General features: G+C 40.5%; 1 protein-coding gene across 3 annotated transcripts in view; it reads right to left on the reverse strand.

Moving 5' to 3' along the window:
- Nucleotides 1-22,457, reverse strand: part of ST8SIA6 (ST8 alpha-N-acetyl-neuraminide alpha-2,8-sialyltransferase 6) — a 42,055-nt gene that overhangs the window by 13,049 nt on the left and 6,549 nt on the right. For 2 of the 3 annotated variants that reach the window (XM_054816697.1, XM_054816696.1), the window contains exons 3-5: nucleotides 17,505-17,603; nucleotides 11,950-12,036; nucleotides 2,001-2,145 (exon numbers count right to left, since the gene is read on the reverse strand). In XM_054816697.1, coding sequence (XP_054672672.1) covers nucleotides 2,001-2,145; nucleotides 11,950-12,036; nucleotides 17,505-17,603 — 331 coding nt within the window. The remainder of the gene's footprint in view (nucleotides 1-2,000; nucleotides 2,146-11,949; nucleotides 12,037-17,504; nucleotides 17,604-22,457) is intronic. The other variant, XM_054816698.1, reaches the window with a different exon arrangement.

Here is a 22,457-nt window from a genome sequence, read left to right on the forward strand (position 1 = left end):
TGGATTAATATCTTTTAAATACACTTAACGCAGTAATTATCTAGTAGTGGACTGAATTCTCGACAAGCTAAGGAACTAACTTGTACTGAAGATAGGTTAAATTTACCCATTTCCCTTTGCACTGTAACAGACCACGGGTTGTCACACAGTCATTGCCTCTGTCAGCTAATAGCAGGTAATTTGTAAATGCTCGTTACTGTGCCATCACACAATTACATTTGATGTAAAATAATGAATTTAGGGGAACCTGAAGATGCTGTAAAGGATAATCATGTGCCATGGCTTAACTCACGGTGAATGTGATGGCTAACTGAAGAGGTTACTGTTTCTGGCTGTACACCTTCTCCACTCTTCTTGTTAGAGGGTGCTGTCGTGCAGTGGGGAACCTGAACGGGAGCTAAGCACATCCACTTGTGAACCAGCACAGATCACAACCTAGCAAATTAATGTAAATTGTTGGCTATTTCAGTTGACATTAATACAGTTGGCTGTTATCCCAGGGTCTCATCCATCTCATTCAACCTCTCCTGCTGTGGGAGCACTCACATTCAACAGAGAGGCCAACAGCTGGGCTATTTTGACTGCAGAAACTGAACCCACTTGTAAAATTGAGTCAAAACTTGCTTACACAAAACATTATCCTTCCTCCTTCTCTCATCAGCTTGCCCAAAGAGAAGCAGGAAGGGACACTGCTATGAACAAGGCAAAAAGTGTGGGGAATGTGGCAGACACCACGTTGCCTGGCAATATATTACAAAACAACATGTTCAAATATTTTGTTCAATTGTGAAAAGACAGTAGGAGAACACAAAGGCCAGACAACGCTGGCTAGCTATGCACATAAAGCATTCTACTTTTTTCTTTCATTCAGTTTAAATTTGGAACCACTGTAACCTCTACTGCCATGAAGTTTTTAGTGATACACAGCAGCATTAGAAAGGACTGGACTCATGGTAGCTGGGATCTCACAAATCAAGAATGCCAGAGTCAGGTAAGACAGCTCCCATGTGCTCTTACTTTCAAGAAATTAAGTGCATTTCTGTGGCCCTCTTCATCTGGTCTCCAGAGCTTATACGTCTATTACAAGTCCTGAGCTACAAAATCTGATTCCTTTGCTCAACCTGTGTTTCTGGCTCCAAAGGCCCCACCCCAGTGGGCAACAGAGCTGGTGAGAGGGCTGGAAGGAATGTCCTGTGAGGAGTGGCTGAGGACTTTGGGCTTGGCTAGTTTGGAGAAAAGGAGACTGAGGGGCGACCTCATTGCTCTCTGCAACTTCCTGAGGAGGGGATGTGGAGAGGGGGGTGCTGATCTTCTCTCCCCGAGATCCAGTGCTAGGACACGTGGGAATGGTTCAAAGCTGCACCAGGGGAGGTTTAGACTGGACATTAGGAAGCATTTCTTTAACGAGAGGGTGCTCAGACACTGGAACAGGCTTCCTAGAGGGGTGGTCAATGCCCCAAGCCCGTCAGTGTTTAAGAGGCACTTGGACAATACCCTTAACAACATGCTTTAATTTCTGGTCAGCCCTGAATTGGTCAGGCAGTTGGACTAGATGATCATTGTAGGTCCCTTCCAACTGAAATAGTCTCGTATTGTATTCTATTCTATTCTATTCTAATCAGGTTTATCATCAAAATACAAGTTATATGACCAAGCCTACACCAGAAATAGCATAGGAATATGAGGAATATGAAATGTTGTTCCAGACTGAAATGCCTTTGAAAATGGAAATGAGAAAAGCAAGGCAAACGTTCTCAGAGGATTCACTCCTGAACTCAGTTGGCTACCAAGCCAGGCTGCAACTTGTGTTCTGTAGCGACTCTACCTACAATCCAATCTATGATACCCTGTCCATGCCTCCACCACTGCAGAGGAAGGCAAAAAAAAGAAAGTTTTACAAGGTGAATGAAGAAGGGCATACAGGGGGTGAAGGGTCTCTTCCAGAGGAATCAAACAAAGCAGCTCTATTACTAACCCAAAATAAAAGATACAGTTCTTACCACAGGCAGCATCTTAAAAATGTCCTCTGTAATGAGAATGGTCTTTTTACTGTCCACTTCGTAACTCATGTTACTTCCCAGTGGGGTGTTGTTTTGAGAAGCAATAAAATTGTGAACTGCATCACAGCAGGAAGCTAATTCTGACCTGCAAAAAACCCAAATAAAACCTCCTCAAAGACAGGAAAATAAGTAGGAAAGCAGTGGTAGAGAACTAGATGAATGAAAACCAGTTCTAATTCACTAAGCAACAAAAAAAAAAGTGAACCCTCTATAATGTCATTTCCCTTGACTTGCTTTGCAGACCAAGTCCATTTTCACAGCAAATGTTCAGAAACTAATCAGACCAACAACTTCTTTTCTTATCTTGTTTTTCTCTCTTGGTCTCCCCTTCCCATCCAGAAAAAGTTGTAATCGGTCATCTTCTTATTATTAATTGTTAAGATTATTAGAGAAACACTGAGAGACTTCAGTCCCCAAAGAATTAACAATGTGGTTTCAATCAACACAGAACAAGTGATTGTAAGAAACTAGAAGGCTGAAGAAAGAAAGAAAGAACCAAGGAGATGAAAGGAATGGTGATGGGAAGTACTGGCTATAGTACTTAGTGAACAGCTAGATGATTGCAAGCCAATTAATTAATAATTCCTTTCTGCAACTGTTCAGCACGGTTTTCCTGTGCACAATATCACAGATGTTAAATAATTTACATCACAACTTGCAAATAAAGAAGAAGGATATCTTTGTGGTAGAGACAGACAGTCTAGCTGCTCCCCAAAACACCTAGTAGAAGTCCTTAAATAGGTAAGAGTGCAAGGGATTCACTCAAACTTTATGTAGGAGTGAAAGCTATCACCCATCTTACAATTCCTGTTACCTCCAAACTTATAAAAATATTCTGTGTGTAAACATCCTACATTATTAACAGTGAAATGCAATGAAAAGCCCCATCAGACATGAAACACTGTAATTAATTCGACTTTAGGGAATGATTTTCAGACTTTAAGGCTGAAATATTCATGTCCAGCCATTATCTATCAATTGGTAGGCCACAGCTATCTCATTAGGTGAGATACTAAGAGAACTAGTAACCATTTAGAGAATAAAATTCATTGATAACAGAATCCCTTGGAATTTTGAAGAAGATAACATAGCAGGGAAAATATAGTAATTCCTATCCAAACACTAAAGGTTAATTGTGAAGACAAAAAAATATTTACTGTTAGAGCCAGCGGAACAGAAAAGTTTGATTTCATACTTTTTTCAGTGAGTAGGGTAAACCAAACCATTGGAACTAGTTAAACAATACAGGCCAAATTCTGGCTGAAAGTAAGATGACCTTAATAGGGTAAGACACAGGTAAGACAAGTTGCTTAATTCGACTTTATCGACAATGTACCTACAGCAAATATTCTAATAATGATATAATTATATTTCTGATGGAGACAAGGCGTAGTCTAGCACATGGAAGAACCCAAGGATTATGTTTCCCTCTCCCTGTCCCTTGGGGAGCAGCTGTCCCTCACTGCTCCCTGGCAATCACATGGAGATGAGAAATCACAAAAAACCATAATTTTGATTTCCTTTAATTTTTTCTTAAAGCTAAATGAAGCAGGCCTAAATATTATCTGTGTCAACCACAGGATGTTCAGAGGAGAAGAAATAATACAAGAATATTCTTGCCCAGCTTTAGTAAAACAGTTGTTTTGTGTGTGATGACTACCAGAACCTGAGAAAGCAAACTGATGATAGATAACATTCATTAATACAGATGACACGTTTTTGCTTTTTATTACTCATTCCACAAGAACGAGTGCTTCAATAAAAGCAGAAACAGTCTGGAAGAAAAACAGATACCAGAATTAATAAGAAAGTAACAGTTTAAATTAATATCATGGATCCACTGAGGAAGTAAAACAGAGCCAGGCTAGTTCAGAAACACAGCAAGAACAAGAGATTACATACTGATAAATGATATCTATTCTTAAGTTACCTAAGAGCATATGTGCTAGAAATTTGGAGGTAATAATAGAAACCTCGTACTTAGATCAAATCAAGACACAGAATCCCACCGTCCCAAAGCATCCATGTACAGAGCTCCAGAGGGAATGCATATAACCTACAGATGGTAACACCCATTGACAATATATTTAGCGATCTGTTCATATAGGATTTTGTACAAGCTGTGACACATAGTACTTCCACAACTGATAGCAAACAATGAGGAAGGGGTAGAAACTGGGCAGTTCAAGCTATTTATTACTGCAACCGTCATCATAGTGTTAATCTCATATGTGGTCTCTGTCATGAGGTAATGACACCCTAAAGAGCACGTACTTTGTAAGATTATGACATGTATCATACAAGCCAATTCTTTTAACAAGTGCGACATGTAAGGTGTTGCAAATCCAAGACAACATTTTAACTCATGTATCATGGCACCTGGGGAGAGAGAAATTATTAAAACCTACCACACAAAGAAGTTCCTAACCAAATGATGGGATAAGAAACAAGGGTCAGAATCTTAACAGCACCAACTGGTACTACCTTAAAGTCAAACTCTGCATGTTCGTTGGAAGGGTACAAAGTGATCCATGCTGTCTGTTCTGACTGGGAGAAAACAATGAGATATGGGGGCAGCTCTTGGAAGATGAGATGTTACTATACAGGCTGAGCATCCACCTCGGATATGTGTAAGAACGTGGGTGTAGCTTATGGTAAGAAGGAAGTTCCAGTTGTTAACACAGCTGCTAGACTTGGGGTTGCCCTAGAACAAAGTGTTTTTATGATCCAGTCACAGCATTAGAAGTCCAGAGTGAAGGAGGCTGGAGTCAAAGTACCCAAGTTTTGTAGGGCCCTAGGTTTGGAAAGTATTTCCTCTGGAGTACAGATTGGTACTGGCACTTTTGTATTTGGAGGAAGCCTTCTCTCCAACGTTACTCCTGCAAGCAGCTGGAAGCAGAGTGAGACCTAAGAACTATTTTTAAATCCTGAGGTGTAGCATCAACCACAGATATTTCTTACATGAAGATAAGCAGAAAGGGAGTTGATTACACTAGCTGGAAATTTCACTTGTAACATGTAAGGAACAAAATCAGTACCTGGAGAAAGACTACACTATTTGGACTAGTAATAAATACCTTATAAAACTGAGTAAGTACAGTCATGATAGTCTTAATAAATAAACCAACTGGAGTGCTGCATTTTTCTGTGAAATTTTGTTTGTATTAGACAACACAGAGTCATTGTTGCACTGGAGAATGTTTTTTGTTGCTCAGCAGACCCTTTCAATGAATTTTGTCCTTTGTGGACCAAGGACCTATTTTTATACTGAGGTCAGCTGGGGTGGAATTCTGAGCCCACACAGCATCCAGATAATTTCTCCAGGTTTGTGGCTGCTGAGAACTTAAGAAAATCCTGGTTTCTGAAGCAAGTTATCAAAGTATTGAGACAAGCCAAAGCTCCTGTAGTAGCTCTGTATCAAAGAAGTTCAGCCTGAACTACTGTATCCTTCCTAGCAGCAAAATTAATTAACTCCGCTTGGTTCTGCACTAATAGGAATATATGCATTTTAGCTGGTACAGTGCTCGTGTACAGGCTGCACGTGCCTGCTGACAAGACACGGTACGCACACATCCTGAAGAGACTGCAAACTTCTCAACATCTTCCTCCACACAACTTGATTTGAACCAGCCATAAGCACTAACTCGGTCAACGGTTAGTCAAAGGCTAGTAGAGTTTCTCAGCTGGTTCAAAAGCCAGCACTGCCCTTATCCTGAGTGGAATGGGAAGAATCTATAAGAAGGGTGAAATTTGTTTTATGCAGACTACACTCTGGTGTGACACCAGTGTGTGTAGACCTGGGGTGCGAGAGCATTCTTTATGGCTGAGGACAGCGTGAAATGTTTCACTGACATTATACATTGGATTAAACTGAGGTGGGAGGAGGGTAAAAGTGGATGGGGATGGACACTGCAGAAGTGTCAAAATATGCAGAACATTATTCTAAATAGTAGATGCTCAACTGTCCTCTAAGACCATGGTGGAGGGCGAGGAAAATCACCTTAACTTGCACTAAAGAAAGCTTAAGTTCAGTATTAGGAAGCACACAGAAACAGGTTGCCTAGGCAAGGTGCAGAATTTCAACAACGGGGGATTTTTAATAGATATCTGGCCAAACTTCTTTCAGTAATGGTTTAAGTCCATTTGATTCTAAGTCACCTTTTACAAACATCCATACCCACGAATGTTTGTTTGCAAAAAGCACATCATATTAGTCCTGTTATAAAGCACTTGCACATTATCCACACCAGCAATGCATACACAGACATATCTCTTTGTGGATCTTCAGTTACCCAGAACAGATAAACATTGCATATAAGAGATAACCAAACACAAAGTAAGACTAGCAAATATTTCACACTACAGTTTGTAATATTATTTGAATAAAGGGCAAAGTATTCCAAGTGACAAAAGTGTGTAGATTACTAATAACCATAAAAAGTCGATGCTTGCCTAATATCTTGTTTTAATAGTTCACCTAGCTTAGGTATTTGTAATCATTCATGTTAGCTATTGTACTGTACATGTGAAGACAACAAAGACTTTGAGGTTTCATATTGAAGAGGTTTTCGTGACAGTACAGAGAAGAACTCACAAAAAATTCCACTATATTACAGCAAAATTTCAGGGGTGCAACTACAAACAGTGAGACTACCTTTTATCTATGTCCACTGCTGTAATATCTTATAATGAGCAAGCAATTATCTTACTGTACTGCACTGGGGGCTCTAGACAATGCGATGGGCTTCTCCAGGCTTTTGTCAATCCAAGTCAATAGCATCAAAGTGCAATGAGGCATATTATGACATATTCCGATCTTTTAGAAAGGAGTGGTTAAATCCGATATCTGAAACAGAACATGTTGAGGGGGAATGCTACACTGACAGCCCTTGAACTGTCTATAAATGAAGTAACATCATAAATGTCTAAGACAATGAAAGTCAACAGGGTTCAATCTGAAATCAAGGCTGAATATGTAAAAGTATAATAAATTTTTCAAACCAAAGACTATTTAAAGAGTCCACCATGAAAACATAATTAACTCAGTCTGATCCAAAATTAGGTTCCCCTTATAGGAATCCTGCAACCTTTAGGAAAGTATATAGTCTGTAAAGCAATTAAAAGATTCAACCATTTCTCCGAACTGCACCAATTACTGTCTCTCCACTCAGTCTTCTTCTCTTCTGAAATAGAAATATGCCTCTGAATATGTACTCCTGATTTTAGATATGATCTACTAAACCTATGCAGCAAATGTACTCTTAAATCACACTGTAATCTCAGAGTTCTACATATTTTCTTGTATACTGGAATGGAAGATTTCAGACAGTAGAGTGGAATTATTGATCTGTTTAGTGTTAGGAAAACTATTGATTATGTGGTGGTGTGAGCTTATGTAAGCATAAATTGACCTTGCAGGGTATTTTATCTGTGTTTCAACTGTGGTTCATTGCAGTACGCAGATGTGTTAAGCAATATTGTTATATATGTTAGAACGTAGCATACTACAAGTTAATCTCTTTAAGAAGGAATGGGATTATATAATCTGCAGGAATGTTTAACACACACTTTTTAGAAGAGATAGGGAAGTGGGAAAAGGGTAATAGAGGTCGAATGGAATAAAAAGCAGGAGGGGAAGTTACAGGACTAGGAAAATGGATTGATCTTTTAACTGTTCTTTTCAAGACCCAGGGTTCTTTTTTAAAAGTAGTAATGTTTTCTTGTAAAAGGAGTTAAAAATATTTTGGTGGGGTGAAGCAGTGTGCCAGCTAAACTGCAGTGTAACATCAGGGGGTTTAAAACCGTATTTTACACCTAGGAATTTCCTTCTCCCTTCATTATCAGATGCAAATAAGGTCTGTCAGGAATGGTATTTCCACTGGGAGGGGGCCCAGTATCCACAGCTCACACAGGGCTATTCCAGTAAGATACCACTCCCGAAGAACCATTGCACTGCTTTGCCAGGCTCCAATCTCAGCAAGATAGCTCAGAAATACAATGCCCAGAGGCTTCTCTAAAACACAGCATCTGCTCAGCCTTTCTCCATATCCTCCTTCTCCTCCTCCCCAATCATTCTGAGGGTTGTTTTAGCTATTTGTTAGCTTCCAACAAAAACAGGAGTTGCAACTAATTGGAAAACCTGCAGATTATTTGCCACTACGGGTGTATGGCCCAAATGAGAATAAATCAAGCTTGAACGTCTGTAAAGCAGAGATGTGGAGGTGTAAAAAACAATTACAGCTTGCACCCAATTGGACTCTGTAATTTGTTGCACTAATGAAACATTTCTTTTAAGTGGAAAACCTTTGAAGACTACTAATATAATGATTAATATTCAGGTTACCTAGGGAACCTGAGACTCTACTGACTGTAGCTAGAAGAGCCTTTGCAGAGGAAGCCATCCAGAATGGCTTTTTTCTGGAGCTTTAAGAATGATGCTTCTAGGCATCTGCAAGATCATTTCCCCTCCCTTTTCAAGTTTGTACCAATCCTCTCTTATGATCAAGAAATCTGAGGACTTGCTTTGTCTAAAACAAGTTAGAGCTGATGTAAATCTGAAAAGGGAGGAAGAATTCAGGTGGGCTTAGAAACAAAGGGATAATGTGGACATGCTAGACTATTGTGGAGGCATAAAGAACAAGAGAAATAAAAAAGAACAAGAGAAGCATTCAGCTTCTCTTGAAATTCATAAAGGAAAGGTCTGAATAAAAAAGTTAAATACTTCTCTGTATGTCAGTAGCAGTAAATGTTGGAGAAGACTTTCCCTAAATCACTGTTAGTAGGATGCCATTTACACCACTTCTGGTGTAGGTACATCACCTTTGCTAGCACCTATTGTGTGTGCTAGCACTTAACGTTAAGAGGTTAAAGATAAAACCTCTTTAGCAAGGGCTGACAAACACTAATGTGGGGCACAATAAATCTTAACCAGATTGCAAGAGCAACGAACCACGTGCTTGCACTTGCTTCTCTGAGGACAGCCTAAATCTGGCAGTGCTGATGTCAGCATTACAGATACTGAAATAAGTGAAGGGTCAGGAGACTGGCTACCCGACAGAGGCTGGACAAAAGTCAACCAGAGAAGAGTGACTGTGGATATGGGAGGTATTAACAAGAACATCATGGCTTGTACTTGCCTCATGATTCTTCTTGTTTTTGAGACACGCATGGGTAAACATCACGTAGCTGTCAAGAACCACTAACCACTGCCAGACAGCAACCTAGCCAAGAGCATGTGAGCGGGCACAGCAAGGTAGCTTTAGAGGAAGCCATTTGGAAAAGGATAAGGGCAGCTCTAGCAAAGCTGAGCTAGGTAGCAGAGGGTCAACCTGGAATCCTGCACTCTGCTTTTTGTACAATGGGTTGGCAAAAACAGGGTGGTTTGTGCCACACATGGCTGTCAGCTGTAACCCTTTTGCCAGATACAAAGACAAGTATTTCTTTCCTGCATTGCACTCCTAATTCATATTCTTTCATTTGGCCTGGATCTGCTGGGAGTGAGGCTTACAAAGAGAATTGATGTGTACTCATTAGCACGTGGTGCTGTCTTCTAGGAATGTAAGAGTTACTGGCTCAGACCACATATTCATTCACTCCACTACCAGTATGATGGTAGCCAACAGCAAAAGCTGCAAAGGAAAACACAAGAAAGCTGCTTTGAGAAATTCACTACCCCACGGGAAGCTGCTTTTGAACCATATTAATTAGAGGTTAGTTTATGCCCTGAAGCGTAAGACATTAAATCCCTTATAAATATGCACGCCTGTACTTCAGAACTTCAGGATATACAGATATGTCATACAACTGACACCATGCCTGGGAAGCATGTAAGTGTTCGCTCCATTTAACAGATGGGCAAACAGGGAAAGAAGTCAAGCAGCTTCTCTGCAGCCTAGTCAGCAGGCAGACTTCTGGTGGCACTGGCAGGTGCACAGGCCACTTCAAGCTCTCCTCCTGAAGGTGGTTAGCTGTATTACCCATCGAGATTAATTTCCTCTTCTGCAAAATGGGTGTGTTTATCTACCTACTTAATGAGATTTTTAGAACTGAATAATATTTGTATTACACAACTATTATGCAATACTGACACTAGGCAAAGTTAGAAAAAGGAAGAGATGTACTGTCAAGGGATTATTAATTCATTTATTTCCCCACATTTCTAGAAGCTTTATTCCTCATAGAATTCTGTCAATGTACTATTTCACAGCTAGAGCTAGTTCCAATCTCTTGTGCTAAAGCCTGATAAATAAGTTTGGGAGTGCTGTAAGCATGGACTGTACACAGATTTAGTCAGTAAATTTTACACTGAATTTGTTTTTCTCTTCTTTTTTTAATCTTTTTTTTAAAGCTTCTGTTGACCAACTGCTAAAAGAGCCTTGAAGGTCTCCAGTATGGTCTGGGAGCAAGGACAACTGTAAAATTTTAATATTCTACTTCCAGAAAACAAGAGAGAGGAGTTTGAGAGAATGGAAAAAGAAAGAAAAGAATTATGCAAAAGCACACATCTCTTGTAAAATAATCATCTGCAATGCCCTAAATTGAAGTACCAGTCCTTGGTCATATCAATGGAATTTTTCGATGATATCAAAGCAGATCAAATTTCATAGGAACAGAGGAATATACAGTACTGTCATCAGAACTGCAGCATGGGTTGTATACATACGAACTAGCTAATACTCCAGCTAGTTTGGATGTCAAAAAGCAATGAATCCATAACAGCACAGCCCTTGAATGTTGATTAAGTAATAAGAGTTTGTCCAGCCTGTGCCGAACCATGGGTTTCAAAAGATTTGTTTCGCTTGGTATTCGAGCTAAGTTAAAGCTAGCAAGCTCGCCTCAATGTACATGCAGTCCACATTTTCTAGGTGGCTTAGTGCAACCCACAGTTTTCATTTTCAATTTTGAATATTTCCAGTCTGATCATTGGTTGTATAACCCACTTTGACTACTTATGACCCACACTCTTTGCTGGAAGGCAAATACAACAAGAGGCAAATACAACCTTAACTCTGGGTATTCTCCTACCTCAGCTTTGGGAAACACCATTAGTCAGTTATAATACACAGCAAACACAACAATTTATGTTGCACAAAAAGCTTTGCCCCCAAAAAACTGCTTCTTCCAACAGTATCATGCTGAGCATGTGGATATTAAGTTTTCCATGCTAGTTAACTCCAAAGAGTTGGAAGGTAGGTCAGTTTATTTATTTTTAATGATTATGACAGAATCTTTAATTCTGATCCATGTAATAATGAAATTCAAGACAGTATTTTCCCCGTGGAGAAAACAGGGTTGGCACGGTGAAGCTGTTCTCTAAACTCAGCACAATGCATTTCCAAGTGAGAGTGGAAGGTTTTCCGGGATCACTGTCCCTACTGAGCATGTACTTACGTGCCATCCCGAACGAGGACAGATGTAATCACATGCTCACGGGCCATGACATAACAGCGTCAAACCTAATGAGTGCCTTCGGCACTTCTGTAACAAAAGCAATAGCCTTGGGGTAAGAAATACACTGCTTCATTACACAGTCTTCTACCAGAGTGTCAGTTCAGATGGACAAAATCACATTACTGATTCTTTTTTAATACTGTAGGTTTTGTGTCATGAATATTTTAATCCATTCGACTTATGTTAGTTAACTATTCATTATAGTGGAGATAGGTGAAATTACTTCATTTGTGTAGTTCTTTTATCCTACTCAGTTTGCGCAGTTCAATTCATATAAACAAGAAGGGCCCCAGCATCAAAAGATTAATAGAAATGTATAGCTATGAATGCAGTCTAAAAGCACTGTAAAATTATCTTTTCAAAAGGGAAAATTTCAATTTATGGTTTGTTAGACAAATCTAGGGTAAACAGCTTTTCTAAATGAGACAATGAAAATTACCTAAATTTTGTAGATTCTTCTGGTCTCCTTATCCAGGTGCAGTTCTTCAGTTTTGTAACTATGTGAAGATAATAATCTTCTGAATATCTAAAAAAGGCAACAACATCAAACACTAGAATATATATGTATGTATATTTAGAAACAGTCTCTAAAACATTCAAATGATGCATGTATTAATAATAATGTGCACGGTGCATATATAATAGATTGCTTTTAGAACTTCATGACCTATTTTATTTTTGTAATTTGTAACAGTAGTATCCTCATTTAATTAGCATAACCTATTAAACATTGCTGCTTAATAGTGATGTCCTAATGAACTTTTCTTTATAGAAACTTTCAAAAGTACACTAGTTTCAAACTTAACTATCTGACCATAAATATCTTGAAGTTATTAGACATCATCTCAAGTGCAAAAGTCCAAAATAATAAAAAAATTTCTTTGTTGTATTTGGTGTTTTAAACTTCAAAAATGTTTTGAAATGTGGCTCTTGCAAGCCAAGATGAAACATAATACTTCTTATGCCTTTTCTTTCATTTACCTTATAGAGTCCCCAAAGTTCAATTCAATCATCTAAGATCATAGACCAATATTTACGGATATAAGTTTTCCTTCAAATTATTTCTTAAATAAAACAGTTTGTTGTTTTACATCAACCAGTACTTTGGTTACACTGGTACATGTAACCAAAGAGCCTTCTGCTCCTTTTAAACCCCTTCAAGAGATTTAAATTTGTCCATACGTGAAATACTTCAGAACATGTAAGTCAAAAGAATGGAGACATTTCTTCCCTTATAAGTTCAATGTTAGTACTTCTTCCATTTGTGCTTGGATCCTAACATAGGTTTTTTAAAAACAATAACTCCGACTTATAAGGAGGACTGGGGGAATGGGAAGAAGAGATTATATGGATGCCATGAATAAAAATTCTACACGACTCATGTCTCGAGAAAAGATCTACCTGGTATTATTTTAGCAAAAATGGGTTAGCGTTGGCCCAAAATCAAATGATCATGAGTTTATTTAAACTGGAACTTAGAAGTGTGGATTTTGAAAAGATTGACAAGAGTCAAGATGGCAAGAAACCTCATTTGTTTTTAAATGGAGCGTGAGAATTGATAAAAAGGAATATAAAAAAGGCTGCGGTGCCTTGCAGCAGCAGAGGTCAACAACCTGAAAGCTTCCTTCATTCTGTGTGTTCAACATGCTTTTAGTACCACAGCTTTATAGTAAAGATTTGATAAAAACCGATCCCTTTTTTGTTTGCTTCATAAAAGTACTACAGCTGCTAAAGTTAACTCCGGAGTAAAATCAGGTCCCATTTCCACACGGAAAAAGAAATGAAACTTTTAAGGAGAATACTGCATTAGAGCTGGTCTTTGGCTCAAGTTTGCACCTGTGACAACACGTAGGATTTTCATTGTCTAGACTTAGCAAACTCTTCAAGGAACTAGATGATTGTGCCTAAACTGATTTTACCGAACCCTTGCACAACTCAAAAGAGACGAACTGAATAGGCAGCAGTGGGAGAAGAGTGAAACTAGTTTCATCGCAGCTGTAGCTGATCTGACCTGGTGCAGTACATTCTTCGTCCTTCCAGTCCAACTCCAAATCTGTTCTCTCCCTTGTGCTACTGCTGGTACTTACTTGACTTCACCTCTCTTTTGTCTTTGCCAGCTTTTGCACTTGGCAAATGCCTTCACAGGCCACTTTAATTCACTACCATGGCAAAAAAAACCCCCAGAAGATTTAAAAAAAAAAAAAGCAGCACATAGATTTTCTTCTTCTTTAGTGTGTTAAACCAGATTAGGAAAGATTCCATTGAACACCACAGCCAGTATAAGCAGGAAGCGATGGAAGCGGAGAAACTGGGAACAAGGCCTTCCTATTTTGGCAGCTGCCTGCTGGTATGTTGTATTAGCAGCCTTGGAACTGCAGCCAGAGAAATGAGAACTACTTTCTTGCTGAAGCTGCTACCTAAATTGGATCACTGTGAGGTCAGACAAGTGTCAGTCTGGGAGGCTGGGACTCCACCTGCAGCCCATGGAGGACACGGAGGACAGGGAGTGAACGTGGGGGAAGAAGCACACGACTGAAGTAACCTATGCTGATGTTGAATCACTCATCTAGTTTTATTCCTTAAGGCTACACAATAAATAACTCTTAGATGCTGAGACTTATGGAAAAATTCCAAGAATTAATAGGATAACAGGGCATAAAGAGTTACTTAGGCTATCATTATCTAGGATTAAAAAAAAAAATAGAAAAAGCAAATTCTAGCCTAAAGACATTGATAAGATGAAGATCAGAGTCAGAAATGAAAAGAAAAATTACCATCAGCTCAGAAAGAAATTGCATAGACTGACAAGTTATTAGCAAGTTACAGGGAAACATTTGGTAAGGAGAAAAATCAAAGCATCATCCATAATGCTAGTTCTGAGGCCTCATGAGAAACATAGACAGTCACTGTCAGAAACCGTAAGGACCTTCTTATACATGGAACAGAAGCTGCACCCAGGGTAAAAACACCAATTACAATGCAAGAACGTTGCTGCCTTTCCACTGCTCTCTACTGGATGGAATCACTCTTGCTCGGAGGTGCCTAAGCTCACCAGCTCACCCAGCAAACCACCACTTCCAGGTCTTTACAAGGCAGAACAACACCTCTGCTCGCCCCATGCATCCAGTTTTGCTCCTCTTGTGACTCACAAAGACACTCAGACTGTCGGAACTCATCTTTGCCAGTGCAGCAGAGACTACCCAGCAGTATGTCCTGCGGGACAAGTGCTCCCGACTGCGGCAGCTCTGCAAGGCGGATGCCACATCTGCTCACATTGATATAAGGCTTCCATGAGACGAACTCTACTTGAATACAGACAATATTCCAATAGATTAATTTTTTTAATGAGTCAAAGTGAAGCTCTGGGATTTGCTGCAGCTGGGTTTACAGCCCAGAAAGCTTTGTTTTCCTCTCAGAAAGCCTATTTTAGCATTTTCTGCTTTAAGGGAGCCTTGGGGACTCACTCCTCCAATGGAATCAGTCCAGAAGACCATCAGGGTATCATTTCATGGCTCTGCTGTAACCCAGACAGTCCTCTTCTCCACTGTTCCATTTTAAAGAGCTGGGACAATATATATATTTCCACTGGCACCCAGGAGCTTACAGCACATATTCACTGATGCCAAAAGGGTTTTATTATTAAGATGAAAAAGCTCAGGTAAATTGAACTATAAAAATACATGGACAAGACAATAATTACAGTGCTGAGAATAGTGAATGAAACACGTTTTGTCCTGGTTTTGTCTGCCACCTGCACCACAACCATTATAATAACTTGCTGTTGTAGGAAACTCACTTACACTGTACGAGCCTTGCTGACAAATAACACCTGGAAAGGGTTTTTTGCCTATAGTACTTGTCAGGTATGCAGTGACCTTCTACATTAACTGCAGTGGCTAAGGTGGAATTATTATGCACAGTTGAAGCACTGACAAAGTGTAAGTATCTTCTAATTTTTGGCAGATATCTAAAGGACAACGGCAAGGACAGAAGTGTTGAGGTAGTAAGGAGACAATAGGTAAAATGTCAGAACAGAGAGACATATGCAGACTGGTTACTTGCTAAAACTAAACAGCTACTTGAAAAAAAGCTATTTGAATTAGAAGGAAAATTGAACAGCAGGAGTGAAGAAAAGGAGATATTCCTACGTGGCAGCTTATGTTCAAGAAACAAACAAATAAAAAGAAAAACAATGGCAGGAAATGCAAGAGAAGAGGAGGATCCCTTTTGCCTTTGGATACTTTGATATTACCAAAACAACTATCAGTTTTTAAAGCCCTCAGGAGAATGTGCACAGGGTTTGCTCTAGAATAAAAACGGAAAACTGCCAGCAAAACTCAGCATTTCAGGCTTTTTATCACCACCAGCACATACATACCTGCTATAATAATAATTTCCCACTTACATAGCATTTTTTACTACCAAATCATTTGACAAGTTTTAAACTAGTAATGTTTTTCCCTTTCTGCCAACTTAAGAGGCAAGACTGTCCAGAATGTCCCTGAACGTGTAGAACTGCAATATAAAGTATTTATATATGATGCCTGTGGGTCACACCTTGAAAAAGCAACAAAGATCCATGCAGCTCCTCTCAGTGAAGGGGAACAAGTTGCAACACACATGGCACAAAGCAATCCCTTGCTCCGTTGTTCCAAGGATCAGCTTCTCTTCCTACCTGCCCAATTCATTTTCTGCCTCATTAAATGGCGCAGTTCCTTTCTCTTTAGCCACAGAATAAAGGTCTCACACTTCACAAAGTTTCTCCTACAATCTCAGCTCTAAGACGTTCTAGATATGAAGAGCATGTCTGCATTGCTGCAGCCTGTACAACTTCGTAACGCGGGACAAACAACAGCATTTATATTGATAGAACTGGATTTTGGAGGCAATACAGTGACTGGTTGTCCTTCTCTTGGCGTTAATCATTCAGTTTTTCAGTCAGCTGTATTCTTTGACCTCTGTCTGCCAGTCTCTGTTTCAGCTTTCACTAGCAGCGCATCAGTAACATAGTGGTCTACCACCTTTCAAAGAGTAAAAACTTCAATGACAGTGTTATGCAATGAGAAAGTGAGGAGGGGGTAGAAAAGACAGGAAAAATTTTTAAATCCTGATTTAATGATGTTTCTGTGTTAAGGAAAAATTTGACTTCTGCAGTCCTTTGAATGGAGAAAGACACAAAATTGTTTTTAGCAGAGGTTTTGTTTCTTATTCCATTTCTCTTCTCTTCACAAATGGTTGCGGGGGGGGAGCTTCCAATTTTAAAGACACCAGGGCACATAATTAATTTTAAGCTGGAACTCGGTCCTAATGCGAAGCCTTTCTTATTTACAATGTTTTATTTATTGGTACATCCATATAGGCAAAATGTCCATGTCAAAAGCAATGGGCTGCTTCTCCCATTTTCACTTTAGAAAGTGGCAAGGAATTTGACCAGGGCTGATATCAAAGATTTTTTTTCCATGTCAGAAAAAAGCAGAACAGCAAGTTGAAACCCCAAAATAATTTGGGGTGTTTTTTCAATGTATCTAAAACTGAATTATTAGTTTCCTGTGGACTAGTTATTATAATGAGTGCAATTAATTAGCAAGTTTTTATACCAGTACATTTCCATACTTACTCTAGTGAATATGCTGAAAAGAACCTATTAACTGAGGTTGTTCATAGTGTTCACCAATCAGGAAAAAAACACTTAAGAATGAAATTATGCCTCACAGATTCTCTTCAAGCTTTTTCTGAATATCTTGGAATAAAATGTTGCTAACTGGCAAGGAGAAATCTTGTTGACTTATATTGTGGAAAAAAAATAAAAAATCCAACCTCGAATAAATCTAATTCATGTGAATGAAAGAAAAAATGCAGGCAAAGATTGGTTGAACAATTTCTGTTTCCTGTTGTATAGCTCCACATTAATATCATGCAGAATTATGTAGAAGAGGACAATCTTTTACCCTTCTATTTAAAATAAACAAAGCAGAAAGCACCGCAAACACCTACCTTTTCTTTTTGATAGATGATGACAAAATGTTGTCCTGAATTGCCTTACATTTTGAAGCCTGCTCAAACTGGTAAATTCCATTTTTATTAACAGTTGTTCTGTTGAGGGGAGGAGAAAAAGCAACAAACTTTAAAAGAGAGAACAATGCTGTCACATTTACTTTGCTATGACAGTAAGATTAATAACTGTTGATTTAGCTGAAAACATTACCAAAAAAATCTTACTGACTTCTGTTGTTGAGGTGGGTTGACCCTGCCTGGGGGCCAGGTGCCCACCAGAGCCGCTCTCTCACTCCCCTCCTTCACTAAACAGGGGAGAAAAGGTATAATGAAAAGCTTGTGGGTTGAGATAAGGACGGGGAGAGATCACTCACTAATTATTATCACGAGCAAAACAGACTGAACTTAGAGAGGAAATTCATCTAATTTATCACTAAGCAAAACAGAGTAGAGGGATGAGAAATAAAATCAACTCTTAAAACACCTCCCCCCACCCCTCCCATCTTCCCAGGCTCAACTTCACTCCCGGCTTCAACCTCCGCCCCCCTCAGCGGCACAGGGGGACGGGGAATGGGGGTTACGGTCAGTTCATCACACATTGTTTCTGCCACTTCTTCATCCTCAGGGGGAGGACTCCTCTCATCATTCCCCTGCTCCAGCATGGAGTCCCTCTCACGGGGTGCAGACCTTCACGAACTTCTCCAACTTGAGTCTCTCCCACGGGCTACAGTCCTTCACGAACTACTCCAGTGTGGTCTGTTCCATGGGGTGCAGACCTTCAAGAGCAGACTGCTCCAGCATGGGGTCCCCCACGGGGTCACAAGTCCTGCCAGCAAACCTGCCCTGGCGTGGGCTCCCCTCTCCATGGGGCCACAGGTCCTGCCAGGAGCTTGCTCCAGCGTGGGCTTCCCACAGGCCACAGCCTCCTTCGGGTGCCTCCACCTGCTCCGGCGTGGGGTCCTCCACGGGCTGCAGGTGGAATCGCTACACCCCCTCATCCTTCCTCCACGGGCTGCAGGGGGACAGCCTGCTTCACCATGGCCTTCACCATGGGCTGCAGGGGGATCTCTGCTCCGGCGCCTGGAGCACCTCCTCCCCCTCCATCTGCACTGACCTTGGTGTCTGCAGAGTTTCTTACATCTTCTCACTCCTCTCTCCGGCTGCAAAAGCTCTCTCTCTAAGTGGTTTTTTTTTCCTTCTTAAATATGTTATCACAGAGGTGCTGATTGGCTTGGCCTTGGCCAGCGGCACATCCATCTTGGAGCCGGCTGGGATTGGCTCTATCAGACACTGGGGAAGCTTCTAGCAGCTTCTCACAGAAGCCACCCCTGTAGCCCCCCCGCTACCAAAACCTTGCCACGCAAACCCAACACAGTTGTGAAGCTCTTGTATAAAAGGGGAGTTTGCTGCTTGTGACTATAAAATATTTCATTCTTTAAAGTAATCCTATTTCATAGTCGGAATTATATTTTCTGCTATACACTGTAATCAGAAAATGTAATTAAAAAAATGAAATTAAATGGGAAGCCTCTTGAACATTATGTTTTGAAGACATTTAAAATATTCACCAGTAAAACATTTAGCAGATGTGATTTCCTAAAGTTGTTGATGAAATGCAATATTCAGAGCCAATATAGTATGTACAGGAAAAACCACAGGTGAAGTGGATCTTTGTACTTGGACTTTAACTTTCTGACTCAAGATTAATACTTCCTTCCCCTTGTTTATTCTTTATTTACGTAGTGAGAATAAATATTTGTAAAAGGAACCAATGCAAGTGCCAGACAGTGATCTTTAATTCCTGTTGTTTTATTTTCACCAAACTCCTGTGTGGTCCTCTTGCTCTGGCAGTCCCGGTAGAAGATTGAGCTGTGAATTAGTAAATGACTGAGATACCAAAGTCTTATTCCATTCACCTCAGTTCATCCTGTATCTAGGTTCAATCTCATACAATCACCCTCTTCCGTCATCAACCTTCTGCTGTGCGTGTTGTCATTTATCTGGAAGTTTTCTTCCTCCAGCATTTTTACTTTCCTTGCTCCTCATCATCTTCCCCTTTCCCCCCACCCTGTTCCTTTTGGGTTCTTTCCACTGATTCACTACTTATGGAGCACTTGGGCACTGCAACCTATTTGTCCAAATCAGAACTAGAAATACAGAAGACATAGATGCTGTGTCATTCACTCCTGGGTGTGAGCTGCAGCAGTGAACAAAACCCGTGCTGTCCTTAGAAACACTGAACAAGCGAGCCGTCTCTGCACAGAGGCACTCATACACAAAGAGAAGGGGTCTTCCTGCTTTGTACCCAATGCGCTCTGCTTCCTTTTACTAACAAGGACCAAAACTCCATTGCCTTCACCTGTTAAAACATGGAGACCACTTATCAACAAGATTTCTGCCAAGCTGATTTTGAAGCTCTTACTCAGGAAAGATGCCATTTCAAGTCACAGAACCGCAGGGTGGCTGAGGTGGGAAAACACCTCTGGAGGTCATCTGGTCCAACCTGCTCAAGCAGGGCCACCTAGAGCAGGTTTCCCAGGACCATGCTGAGACGGCTTTTGAGTATCTCCATGGATGGAGACTCCACAACCTGCCTGGACAGCCTGTGCCAGTGCTCAGTCACCCTCACAGTGAAAAAGTGTTTCCTGATGTTCAGAGGGAATCTCCTGAGTTTCAGTGTGTGACCATTGCCTCTGGTCCTGTTACTGGGCACCACTGAGACGAGCCTGGCTCTGTCCTCCTTGCACCATCCCTTCAGGTGTTGATAAGGTCCCCCCTGAGCCTCCTCTTCTTAAACAACAATTAAAATGAGAAGACAAATGACTGAAGAAGAAAGAGCAGAATAAATGCTTGTTTATTTTGCTACTGAACTCACTGGCATGTTCACAGCTACAATGGGAGGAAAAAGAACGAAGTGCCTTTCCTTCTCTTTCCATTGCCCATGAATTTTCTAGTGAATCAGCCACTCTATAGGAGCAATTCACCTAGGACACAGGCTGCAGAGAAGAGAGATCAGCCCTCCTCCTTTCCTTCCACCATCAGGAACTTCTTCCCAGTATGCTGTCAGTGCCCCTACAGAAGTATGCAGTCTGCACGCGCCTTGTTGCGGGTGATGGTTAGACACCACCACGTACACCTCTGTCCTTTCAGTTCTGCAGTGACTTTAATAGATAGTAACAGCTGGCACTACCTGCTGAGAGCTCCTTGGGTGATTTTGCATGCAGATCTTTATCTTTTTCAAGGAGTGACATACAAATGTGAGGGCAGAAGGCTCTCCGAGCACACGGTTCAGAGGATCAAGCACACAACTCAGCAGATCTTACATACTAAGTGCCAGCAAATATTCTGCCTACACCATTTACGCACACAGGTTTATTGCAGCTTTGTCTGAATGGTTCTGTCTACACTGAAAAACCAGGTGGGCCATTTCACAAAAGAACCCAAAGCCAGTTCCCAAACAAATTTAGTTAGCATTAAATCATGTTTCCTCTCTCTTGCTTCTTTAACTCAGTAAGCTCAAATGATTCTTCTGCAGCTGCAGCTTAAAGTAAGAGAAATGTCTACAGGCAAAGCTTAGCTGTATAAACAGCACCTTAAAAAAAGAATTATTGATACCATAAGCCAAATGCATGTTACTGCTGCAAATAAGTCTTTCATTACAACTGGAACTCAAGATGCTGGATGCCGATTTGAGAAGCAGCCCCAGCCCTTCTGAGCCACAGCTGGCCAGAGGAGATCTCCTTTAACACACGAAGCCTGCCAGAAAACCAAGTCGGAGCTGGCAAGTAGGTTTGATCAGCTCGCTGCAAAGTGTGTTTGCAAGCATCCTTGGAGAACCAACATTCTTTCACAAGTAGGTGTCAACTTTGTGCAGAAAATCATTACAAGGTCCTTACAGCTTCCTATTACGTTACATCCTGAGATGAGTGGAGGCAGTGAATAAATATTCTCTCAACCAAATACAAGCTTTACTCAACAGACTTTTAGTCTTGCTAAATTCATAGCACTAAGATCAACTGAAGCAAGTTGCCTCATTTTTTAATTCATAATTGCTTTTTATGCACTCATTTTCATGACTTGAAAAATTCAAAAAAGGAGTAAGTCAGATAAAAAAGAATGAGCAAAATAAATCCCTGTTCTGTATTGTTGTTAAATCCTAATAATTGCTTTTCAGCCACCAGGAGGAGAAAAAAGGAATAAGGAGTCTTTTCTTCCCGTTCCATGATACCTGTATAGATTGGTGAAAATGATACAACTGCGTGGAAAACCAGATGCAAATTTTAATCCAAATTCTTTATCCATATAATGCAGGCACAACATATATCACCAAAATGCTGCTTCTGTGGCTTTTTCCACACCAAATTTACTCAATGCTCTTTATATGATGCGAAAAGATACAAAACCAATTTATTTGCAAGACATGAAAAACAATGACTTATTCTAGTAAAAGTTAAATTTCTGAATTCTGTTTCACTGTCACAGTGACTGCTTCACGAGTGTCGTGGTTTTACCCCAGCCATGGGGCTTGCTTGCCTCTGGAGATGGCTGAACACCTGCCTGCCCATGGGGAGTGGTGAATGAATTCCTTGCTTTGCTTTGCTTGTGCGCGCGGCTTTTGTTTTACCTATTAAAATGTCTTTATCTCAACCCACGAGTTTTCTCACTTTAACTTTTCCAATTCTCTCCCCCATCCCGATGGGGGGGGGAGCGAGCGAGCGGCTGCGTGGTGCTTAGCTGCCGGCTGGGGTAAAACCACGACAACGAGTGAAAGTTTTTGCATTCGGATAAAAGGGGTGTGCAAAGGGCAGTCCAGACTTCTACTGCATTATTCATTGCAGAGTTGTGCAGACAACAAACTCAGATTAGATTTCTGATCACTTAGGACAATTACACTAGGCAACGTTTAACACTAAATGAATTTACCTGACCTAGTGGATGACAGCCTTTGTTCAA

The sequence above is a fragment of the Grus americana genome, chromosome 2 (genome assembly GCF_028858705.1).
Source record: "Grus americana isolate bGruAme1 chromosome 2, bGruAme1.mat, whole genome shotgun sequence".
NCBI classification, from domain to species: domain Eukaryota; kingdom Metazoa; phylum Chordata; class Aves; order Gruiformes; family Gruidae; genus Grus; species Grus americana.